This window comes from Malus domestica, chromosome 14, assembly GCF_042453785.1.
Source record: "Malus domestica chromosome 14, GDT2T_hap1".
Taxonomy (NCBI): domain Eukaryota; kingdom Viridiplantae; phylum Streptophyta; class Magnoliopsida; order Rosales; family Rosaceae; genus Malus; species Malus domestica.
In genome coordinates, this window is record NC_091674.1 from 24,136,257 (window position 1) to 24,147,241 (window position 10,985).

The 10,985-nt window shown below is 38.4% G+C and overlaps 1 protein-coding gene and 3 long non-coding RNA genes across 4 annotated transcripts; 1 reads left to right on the forward strand and 3 right to left on the reverse strand.

The window, feature by feature from the left end:
• Positions 1 to 700: 700 nt before the first annotated feature.
• On the reverse strand, positions 701 to 3,051 carry LOC103415163 (heavy metal-associated isoprenylated plant protein 7-like). Its single transcript, XM_029092457.2, has 5 exons — positions 2,746 to 3,051; positions 2,348 to 2,612; positions 2,062 to 2,249; positions 1,859 to 1,946; positions 701 to 1,371 (listed from the first exon to the last, which is right to left on the reverse strand). Exons 1-5 carry the CDS (start codon positions 2,752 to 2,754, stop codon positions 863 to 865), a joined length of 1,059 nt encoding a protein of 352 aa, XP_028948290.2. The 5' UTR covers positions 2,755 to 3,051; the 3' UTR covers positions 701 to 862.
• A 1,860-nt stretch (positions 3,052 to 4,911) lies between these two features.
• Positions 4,912 to 7,440, reverse strand: LOC139191065 (uncharacterized). Its single transcript, XR_011575202.1, has 5 exons — positions 7,301 to 7,440; positions 7,058 to 7,217; positions 6,884 to 6,952; positions 6,127 to 6,185; positions 4,912 to 5,176 (listed from the first exon to the last, which is right to left on the reverse strand). It is a non-coding gene; the product is annotated as an uncharacterized lncRNA (long non-coding RNA).
• A 265-nt stretch (positions 7,441 to 7,705) lies between these two features.
• Positions 7,706 to 8,850, reverse strand: LOC139191066 (uncharacterized). The gene is made up of 2 exons (XR_011575203.1): positions 8,715 to 8,850; positions 7,706 to 7,771 (listed from the first exon to the last, which is right to left on the reverse strand). It is a non-coding gene; the product is annotated as an uncharacterized lncRNA (long non-coding RNA).
• Positions 8,851 to 9,373: 523 nt separating this feature from the next.
• Positions 9,374 to 10,555, forward strand: LOC139191067 (uncharacterized). The gene is made up of 2 exons (XR_011575204.1): positions 9,374 to 9,490; positions 10,441 to 10,555. It is a non-coding gene; the product is annotated as an uncharacterized lncRNA (long non-coding RNA).
• The last annotated feature ends 430 nt before the right edge of the window (positions 10,556 to 10,985 follow it).

Genomic DNA, 10,985 nt, shown 5'->3' on the forward strand with positions numbered 1-10,985 from the left:
TATATAAAACACAAAGATATACACGTCATTATCTATGATAATTATTAATATTTATTAATCTTTTTCATATTTATATATGTTACAAGTTACCAACTAAAAAGGAAAATAAAAAGCACCAGCCTAACAAAATTCCACAGCTTATCTCTGTAGATAGATGTTAACGTAAATTGTAACAATAGTTCCTTAATTTTAACTCATTTGGAACTATGGTTCCTCAACTAAAAATTCATTATCATTGGTTCCTCAACTCATCAAAACATGCAGCTATAGTCCCTCAACTAAAAATTAATTTCCATTTGTCTCTCAACTTTAATCGAACTGGTTCCTCAACTCATCAAAACGTGCAGCTATAGTCCCTCAACTAAAAATTCATTTCCATTTGTCTCTCAACTTTAATCAAACTGGAGAAATGATCCCTTAACTTTAACCTAATTCGAGCAATGATCCCTCAACTTTAACCCAATTGTAGCAATGATCCTTCCAACATAACTTGTTTTGACAAAATTCTAACGAGTAATGAAAATGATCAAAGCTACACGTTTTGATGAGTTAAGGAACCTCAATTGTAGCAACGGTCCTTCCAACATAACTCATTTTGACAAAATTTTGATTAAGTTAATGAAAATGACCATAGCTACACATTTTGATGAGTTGAAGGTTCAATGGTAATGAATTTTTAATTGATGGACTATTGCTCCAATTTGATTAAAATTGAGGAACTATTATTGTAATTTACTCTAGATGTTATAGTTCACTTCAGTGCAAGAAAGATACTACACAGTAACACATGAACAGAACATGGTAATTGGTACTTGAACATTTTTTCCCATATTCCCATTCTACCCTTGACATTGCTCACTTTTTACATGATAGAGCAGGCATTAGGGTTCTCATCACTGAAGATCTGAGGTGGGTAGGCATGCTGTTCCATGATCTGAGGTGGGTTTGCATACTGTTCCATGATCTGAGGTGGGTAGGCATACTGTTCCATGGCATACCTTGGTGGGTAAGAATAGTTTTCATTCTTCTTCATCAGCTCCACCACCTTGGTCTCTTCTGCGGCAGCTCCTTCCGGTGCACCACCAGCGGCCGCGGCGGCAGCTTCATTGTTGTCACCTTTATTTTCCTTGTTCTCTTCTGCTTTCGCTTCATCGCCACCACCATCTTTGCCCTTCTTATCTTTGTCACCTACTTCACCACCTTTCTTCTCATCTTTGGCTTTTTCTTTCTCTTTCTTCTCTGGTTCTTGCTTGACGATCGCCGCGTGCTTCCCGGTTCTTTTGTGCACATAATCAACTAGCTTAGGCGGATCAAAGACACCCTTCACTGTCACCTCTGAGCTCTTAAGATCCGCCTCAGCAGATTCCACTCCTAAAAAAGTAATACAAAAGAAAAGCACACAAACAAGATTAATTGGAAAATCGCTCGAATAAAATAATTATTTTAAAAACAGAAACTTTTGGAAATAATTTAAAGTTGGGATTGGTGGGATTTGGTCTTGGAAGAGAATTAAATTGACTTCAATTGGACTTGATTTTTGTGAACTCTAGAAATTAATGAATTATATTATTGAAGATGAAGAATGAATTGACATTGAAAGATTGGTCATTATTGATAGAATAATAAACTCTTTTTTAAAGAGATTCACAAAAAAAGAAAATTAATAAAAGTTCAGGACCGTTAATTGCCAACGCATCCATACTCCAAATTTTCCATTTTTTAATTTGTGGAAAGTTAGAAAATGCTTGAACCAAAATCTGAAAAAGGATCAAAGAAATAATCGTTTTTTTCTTTTAATTTTTGGGTTTTGTTCTTATCTCTCTGAGAAAAGAAAACCAAAATAAAAATTTGAGTACACCTTTTATTCTGAGAATGCGTTTCTTGATTTCTTGGGCACAGGCGTCGCAATGCATGTGAACTTTCAGCACCACTGTGATTACCTGGGGCTGCAACAAAACAAAAAATAATTAAACCCATCAAATTGAAAGAAAACAAAATCAATTAAAATGGCAATGGAAAAAATTCTGCAAAATGATTAAAATATTTGAGTGAACTGAGAACCTCTTCTTTCTTTTCCTCTGGTTTGGGCTTCTCTTTCTCCTCCGCCGGCGGTTTTGGGATTGGAGAGAGAAGCTCCACCTGCCGGTTGCTCTTCCTCTGAACTCTTTCAAGAACCTTAATTGGTTCAGCCTTCTCTCCCTTCACCACCACCTTGTGAGTCTTGCAATCTGTGCTCACATCTTCCACCCCTGAAAATTAAAAAAATTCAATCAAACACAAATTAATCCCCCAACCCAATATTCCAATAACGCAAACACAAAAACAAACCAAATCTGAAAAAACAAACCTTGAAATCCTTTGAGGCACCGCTTGACCTTGCGAGCACATCCTTCACAATGCATATAAACTTTGAGCACAATTTCTTGGGGTGGCGGCGGAGGCGGAGGAGCAGTGGCGGCATCACCCTCCTTGGCCTCTGCTTTCCCATCTTTTCCGTCCTCGGCTTTCTCCTTCTTTTGCTCAGCGGCTTCAGGCTTTTTCTCCCCCGCCTTCTTCTCCTCCGCCTCTGGCTTCTTCTCCTCCATTTTCTTCTCCTCTGGCTTCTTCTCCTCCTAAACCAACACAAACCCAAATACAAAAACAAACCCAATAAACAAAAGATGCAAACTTCGAGAGAAACAAATCATATAACAAAAAAGAAAAGAAAAATATCAAATCAAAAAATGATTATTAAAGTTGTAGGACCTCCCCCATTGGTGTAGTTCAATTGTTAAGTTTTACTCTGTTTTTAATCTCTCTCCTCTCTCTCTCTCGATCTCTCGATCTCTCGAGTGGGATGGGAGTTCAGCTTTCTCTATATTTGCGAGAAATGGGCACTCTCTCTTTTGTGTTTGTTTTTTTTGGTTAAAACTCTCTTTGTGTTTTGTATTAAACTTTGAGTTATACATACTTGGGTCCATCAGATCTGTAGCCAAAAGCCACTCGGTTCTCTCTCTCTCATCATCATCCAATTTCTGCAATTTTCTAACCCCATGACGTGGCATTGTTGAGAGTCCATGTGTGTGCAGAAATTAATATTTACGTGCACTCTGTGATTAAATTGTTTTGTTTTTTGTTTTTTGGGGCATTTCTGGAATATTCTACCACTTGTTTCTGCTGTTTTTCTTTTGCTCTGGTTCCTTTCAATGGACTGTACTTGGATGCTTGCTTTGTCATTTTGGCAGCTCTTCATGTGTGGACTTCAAGTTATTAGGGCACTTCTAGTGTAGGATGGCCCACAGGATAATTGACAATTAAATCTCCTCTACTGAATAATAATCGTCCTTACTGAACAACAATTATTTTTTGTATCTCCATCTTTAAACTGAATAGTTATGACAATAGGTAATTAAATATTAGTATTTTTTATTTTATAAAATAATAAAAAATAATTTTTATTTGTAATTTGGGATAGGATTTTTAACCGGTCTCATTACGCTACGCGTCATTATCCGAAAGTACAATTTTTTGTGATAGATTTTGATAAGATTTTTATCCAATTCTGTTGCGCCACATGTCGTTACCGTTTTAGAATCGTTGAGGATAGATTTCCGATAAGATTTTTAATCAATCCTGTCGCGCCACGTATCACAATCTATTTAGAATTTTTTAGGATAGATTTCGATAAGATTTTTAACGAATCATGGCATGCCACGTGTCATTATCTCCAACCTAATCCTTTTTTTTCTCCATATAACCCACCATCCATCCTAAGAAATCACACACAAAAATCAAAATCTCTTAAAATTTTTATCCTTATTCATAGTTTATGCTTCCATCTTACAATGTCTTCTTCAAGAATATTGTGGGAAATCGATGAGCAAGAGAAAAAATTGTTTAAGTAAGGGGAAGAAATGTTCAATCTCCAGGAGGGCGAAAATGAGATGGAAGAGAAAGATGATAAGGAGCGTAGAAGGAGAGATGACGAAGTAAGCAGCCAAAGAGCCTTACATTCCCGTCTAGTCATCCAAGTTGTGGCTAAGATCTTCAGGCCCAGCCGTTCCGCAAACATCGATAGAAGCAGGCAACGACGAGGTAAGGATCTCTTGGACGATTATTTTGTCTGTAACAGTGCATTCCCTAATATGTGTTTTAGACGTTGTTTTAGAATGCAACGACATTTGTTCAACAAAATCATGATTGTTGTTTGCAACCATGATTCTTCCTTTGTGCAAAAGAATGATGCTTTTGGTGTCATGGATCTCATTCCTAAGCAAAAAATTACTACTGCCTTGCGGATGCTTGCATATTGAGCATCTGTAGACCAAGTGGATGAGATAGCGAGAATGGGGAAATCAACCATTCTTGAGTCCCTGATAAGGTTTTGCTCCGCAATCAAATCTATCTACACCAAAGAGTACTTCCAAAGACTTACGACAATAGACTTGCAAAGGCTTTTGAAGAAGGGTGAGATGCAAGGTTTTCCTGGCATGATTGGAAGCATCGACTGTATGCGCTAGACCTGGAAAAATTGTCCAAGTGCATGGCAATGAGCTTATGGGGACAGAAAATGAGTAAAAAGTATCATTTTGGAGGCAGTGACATCATTTGATACATGAATTTGAAATGCTTTTTCACGTTTATCATTCTTCACAACATGATTGTGGAACATGCGTATGATTATGATGCCATTAATGAATTTGAGCCAGACCCGATGAATAATTCCAAAACATAAACATATTGTGCTCATGACGCCACCGAAGAACCTGTGCAACACGAGCCATTAGAAAGGGATGGACGTTACAATGAAAAGCTCATTAAACGACTTACTTCACTCCAATCTTCATACTATCACAAATCCCAGCAAATTGACTTGATAGAGCACTTGTGGGGATTGAAACAAGCTCAAGAAACTTAAAAACAAGCTTGTGATGGAAGAAGAATGCTCTTAGTTTGTTTGGTGTGTTTTTTAAGTTCATTTAGTGTGTTTTTTTTTTATTTAATGTGTTTATGACACACCCCGTCCCGAAGGAGGGCATGCTGGCCGTCACGTGAGAGTGACGTAACCATTTGCACAGTACGGAAGCTTTAAGATACAATTTAAATTGATACACCCGAATGTGAGTCCTAATTTTGTCCAATCTGTCAGAACACCGTCGAATTCCTCGTAGTCACCACACCTTTGTGATTCCTGAACCTGGAGGGGCGCAAAACCAAAATTGAGTGGGTCAGTAAAACAATTCTTTTCCAAATCCAAACATTTCTCAAAACGTTGTAACCCCTCTCCGTAAAACCTGTATACTTTCCCAGAAATGTAAAATATAAATATACATATATATTCTCAATACTTTAATTCATTAACTCAACATTTTTTCTTTATCAATCATGCCATGCCATGTCTAATTCAACAATTAAGTATGGATGCATCAACAATAATCATATCAGGTGCAAGAAAGTAATCAACCGGAGGCCCTCTAATAGCCCTGTACGGTTGAACCTAGAGCTCAAAATCTATCATTATCACTCTACCGGAGTCACCTCTGTGACCCGTCCGGCCTTCTGCACACAAGTTACGCTCTAGTGCTTCTCATAAATCATCTGTGCACATAATCTAAGGTCACCCACCAGTCGGAATCTCACTAACACTCTCGCGACTGGTCTGTCGTACCCACTCCGCGTGGACTGTACGACTAGCATCTACTTGGATCCAAGGCGAGCGTGCGATGCGGTGAATACTATAAGCACTAAACCATGGTGCAGGATTTGAGCTCAATATATATCATCATCATCATAACAGTAATTAAATACTCACCTGTGCGTCCACCGCACCATTTCATACATATGCATCATAAATCAATTCTTACCTGTGCGTCCACCGCACCAATTCATACATATGCATCATAAATCAATTCTTACATGTGCGTCCACCGCACCAATTCATACATTTGCATCATATATTAATTCATGCATGGCATTTCAACTCACATTTCTATATACTTTTCATATCAATTCTATGCATGGTATTTCACTTCCCGTTTTTCCACATAACTCATATGCATTTCATTTTAAACATATTTTCATTTCAATTCAATTTCTGGGAAACGTCAAGTATATATATATATACGGAAAACAAAACTGCCCACTCACCTGGAGTTCATCCAACAACTCCCTAGCACCACACATCAAGGCGTCATGACGATCGCCGCCTAGAATAGTAATCAAATCCAGGCTCAGAATTCATATCGATAAAATATATAACTTATATAAAATACGTCACTACGTTGATCGATCCGGAAGATCTGCCACTCAGATTTTAAATCCATAACTTCCAGAGGTCCACATTATACCTCTAGGACAACATCCTAAAATTTCATTACCATCCAACGGTCGGATCTCCGTCAATTTCCAAAACTAAGTGACGGTTAACATTTTATATTATGGACTTACAATTCCAATTCCGGAAGATCCGTAACTCGGATTCCCAATCCGTAAGTTCCAATAATCCTCAAATATTACGTATTACAACGTATCAAAGTTTGGTGACGATCCAACGGTCGGATCATCAATTCACATTTTCACCTAAATGTGAAAACTATAAAACGTTATTTGAACACCTAACCAACAATCTTCAATAACTTTCTCATACGGTGTTCCATTTAGGTATATGAATATACCACAGTGATCTACTCGACGTCACGGACGTCGACATATTTTTAAAATAATTTTATTTTTATTTTTTATTTTTACTGTAGCACCTTCTTCTTCCTTGGGTCGCCGGACTGGTTTTTCCGGCGGCCGTTTTCTGGGCAGTTTTTCAAATTGACATAACTTTGTCATTTCTCAACGAAATCAAGTGATTCAAAAACGAAAGTTGTAGCCCTTGAAGAGACAAAGAGAATGGTACCTTGAACAACACCTAGTTCGCCGTGGTTTGGCTGGAAACTGCCTCGAAAGCCTCGGAGGTCGCCGGAAACTGGGTATTTTTCAAATGCGTATAACTTCTTCAATACTCAACGAAATTGAGTGAAACAAAAAGGAAAGTTGTATTACTTGACGAGACGAAGAGATTGATACCTACCTCGACTCCTAGCTCGCCGGGGATTCGCCGGAAAACACCTCGAAAGCTCCGGCCAAACTTTGAACTTGTCGATCTCCGTGTTCTTACGTCCAAAAACTTCCAACGAAGCACTCCGAGCTTCCTTGGGACCTCACTAAGCTTTCTATGATCTTATTTTGGCCTAAAACACAACCACTTCAAAGATCATGAACAGTACACATTCACGGGGTCTTTAGAACTAGGATTTTTCGAAATGAAACTTACCTGAAAATGGTACCTACGTGATCGTGAAGTCCTCAGGGTTGCAATGGTAGTCTTAACTTGGACGTTGGTATTGGTTTTACCTAAAATTCCTAAGCTATTGTTAATTAAACTTAAACTTGGACTAATAATTTTGTGTTTGGACTTTAGGTAGGGTCCTACACCCTAAATCCCTCCCCATTTCCCGTTTGTTGTCTCTCTCTCATCTCCTCAATCACTCTCTCTCTCTTCCTCAGCTCTTCCTCAGAAACTCTCACTCTCTCTCTTCTTCTCGAACGCACGGGTAACTGACACACCCCGTCCCGAAGGAGGGCATGCTGGCCGTCACGTGAGAGTGACGTAACCATTTGCACAGTACGGAAGCTTTAAGATACAATTTAAATTGATACACCCGAAGGTGAGTCCTAATTTTGTCCAATCTGTCAGAACACCGTCGAATTCCTCGTAGTCACCACACCTTTGTGATTCCTGAACCTGGAGGGGCGCAAAACCAAAATTGAGTGGGTCAGTAAAACAATTCTTTTCCAAATCCAAACATTTCTCAAAACGTTGTAACCCCTCTCCGTAAAACCTGTATACTTTCCCAGAAATGTAAAATATAAATATACATATATATTCTCAAAACTTCATTTTTACTATCTCAACATTATCTCTTTATCAATCATGCCATGCCATGTCATCTCAACATTTCTCATATTAATTATGCCATGCCACATCATCTCAACAGTAATAAGGTATGAATGCATCAACATAATCATATCAGGTGCAAGAAAGTAATCAACCGTAGGCCCTCTAATAGCCCTATACGGTTGAACCTAGAGCTCAAAATCTATCATTATCACTCTACCGGAGTCACCTCTGTGACCCGTCCGGCCTTCTGCACACAAGTTACGCTCTAGTGCTTCTCATAAATCATCTGTGCACATAATCTAAGGTCACCCACCAGTCGGAATCTCACTAACACTCTCGCGACTGGTCTGTCGTACCCACTCCGCGTGGACTGTACGACTAGCATCTACTTGGATCCAAGGCGAGCGTGCGATGCGGTGAATACTATAAGCACTAAACCATGGTGCAGGATTTGAGCTCAATATATATCATCATCATCATAACAGTAATTAAATACTCATCTGTGCGTCCACCGCACCATTTCATACATATGCATCATAAATCAATTCTTACCTGTGCGTCCACCGCACCAATTCATACATATGCATCATAAATCAATTCTTACCTGTGCGTCCACCGCACCAATTCATACATATGCATCATATATTAATTCATGCATGGCATTTCACTTCCCGTTTTTCCACATAACTCATATGCATTTCATTTTAAACATATTTTCATGCATTTTCAATTTCTGGGAAAACGTTAAGTATATATATATATACGGAAAACAAAACTGCCCACTCACCTGGAGTTCATCCAACAACTCCCTAGCACCACACATCAAGGCGTCACGACGATCGCCGCCTAGAATAGTAATCAAATCCAACCTCAGAATTCATATCGATAGAATATTTAACTTATATAAAATACGTCACTACGTAGTTCGATCCGGAAGATCTGCCACTCAGATTTTAAATCCATAACTTCCAGAGGTCCATAATATTAATTATTTTAAAAATATGTCGACGTCCGTGACGTCGAGTAGATCACTGTGGTATATTCATATACCTAAATGGAACACCGTATGAGAAAGTTATTGAAGATTGTTGGTTAGGTGTTCAAATAACGTTTTATAGTTTTCACATTTAGGTGAAAATGTGAATTGATGATCCGACCGTTGGATCGTCACCAAACTTTGATACGTTGTAATACGTAATATTTGAGGATTATTGGAACTTACGGATTGGGAATCCGAGTTACGGATCTTCCGGAATTGGAATTGTAAGTCCATAATATAAAATGTTAACCGTCACTTAGTTTTGGAAATTGACGGAGATCCGACCGTTGGATGGTAATGAAATTTTAGGATGTTGTCCTAGAGGTATAATGTGGACCTCTGGAAGTTATGGATTTAAAATCTGAGTGGCAGATCTTCCGGATCGATCAACGTAGTGACGTATTTTATATAAGTTATATATTTTATCGATATGAATTCTGAGCCTGGATTTGATTACTATTCTAGGCGGCGATCGTCATGACGCCTTGATGTGTGGTGCTAGGGAGTTGTTGGATGAACTCCAGGTGAGTGGGCAGTTTTGTTTTCCGTATATATATATATACTTGACGTTTCCCAGAAATTGAATTGAAATGAAAATATGTTTAAAATGAAATGCATATGAGTTATGTGGAAAAACGGGAAGTGAAATACCATGCATAGAATTGATATGAAAAGTATATAGAAATGTGAGTTGAAATGCCATGCATGAATTAATATATGATGCAAATGTATGAATTGGTGCGGTGGACGCACATGTAAGAATTGATTTATGATGCATATGTATGAATTGGTGCGGTGGACGCACAGGTAAGAATTGATTTATGATGCATATGTATGAAATGGTGCGGTGGACGCACAGGTGAGTATTTAATTACTGTTATGATGATGATGATATATATTGAGCTCAAATCCTGCACCATGGTTTAGTGCTTATAGTATTCACCGCATCGCACGCTCGCCTTGGATCCAAGTAGATGCTAGTCGTACAGTCCACGCGGAGTGGGTACGACAGACCAGTCGCGAGAGTGTTAGTGAGATTCCGACTGGTGGGTGACCTTAGATTATGTGCACAGATGATTTATGAGAAGCACTAGAGCGTAACTTGTGTGCAGAAGGCCGGACGGGTCACAGAGGTGACTCCGGTAGAGTGATAATGATAGATTTTGAGCTCTAGGTTCAACCGTACAGGGCTATTAGAGGGCCTCCGGTTGATTACTTTCTTGCACCTGATATGATTATTGTTGATGCATCCATACTTAATTGTTGAATTAGACATGGCATGGCATGATTGATAAAGAAAAAATGTTGAGTTAATGAATTAAAGTATTGAGAATATATATGTATATTTATATTTTACATTTCTGGGAAAGTATACAGGTTTTACGGAGAGGGGTTACAACGTTTTGAGAAATGTTTGGATTTGGAAAAGAATTGTTTTACTGACCCACTCAATTTTGGTTTTGCGCCCCTCCAGGTTCAGGAATCACAAAGGTGTGGTGACTACGAGGAATTCGACGGTGTTCTGACAGATTGGACAAAATTAGGACTCACATTCGGGTGTATCAATTTAAATTGTATCTTAAAGCTTCCGTACTGTGCAAATGGTTACGTCACTCTCACGTGACGGCCAGCATGCCCTCCTTCGGGACGGGGTGTGTCAGTTTATGTAATTTTATTTGGTGTGTTTTTTAAGTTCATTTAGTGTGGTTTTTTTTTTATTTGGTGTGTTTGTGTAATTTTATTTGGTGTGTTTATGTTCTTTGAATAAAGATTCTCTTAGTTTAAATAAAGTACCAAATTAAATAAAGATACTCTTAGTTTAAATAAATATGAAATTACATAAAGTACTCAATTCACTAAATACGAAATTACAACCCAAAGTGATTGGAAAATTATGGGCTCCGGTTATACAACAAATTCCCTAGTCCTTCGTGAATGGAAAATCATCACCTAACCAATTTGTGGTGCTAGGACTATCTCCACTGCTCTCTCATCTCTTGCATGCCTCCTTTGCACCAT

Coding starts and splice junctions, on each gene's coding strand:
- LOC103415163 (XM_029092457.2), bottom strand. Junction 1,947..2,061: donor CAGAGGAAAAGAAAGAAGAG/GTTCTCAGTTCA, acceptor GTTTTGTTGCAG/CCCCAGGTAATCACAGTGGT. Junction 1,372..1,858: donor ACGCATTCTCAGAATAAAAG/GTGTACTCAAAT, acceptor TTACTTTTTTAG/GAGTGGAATCTGCTGAGGCG.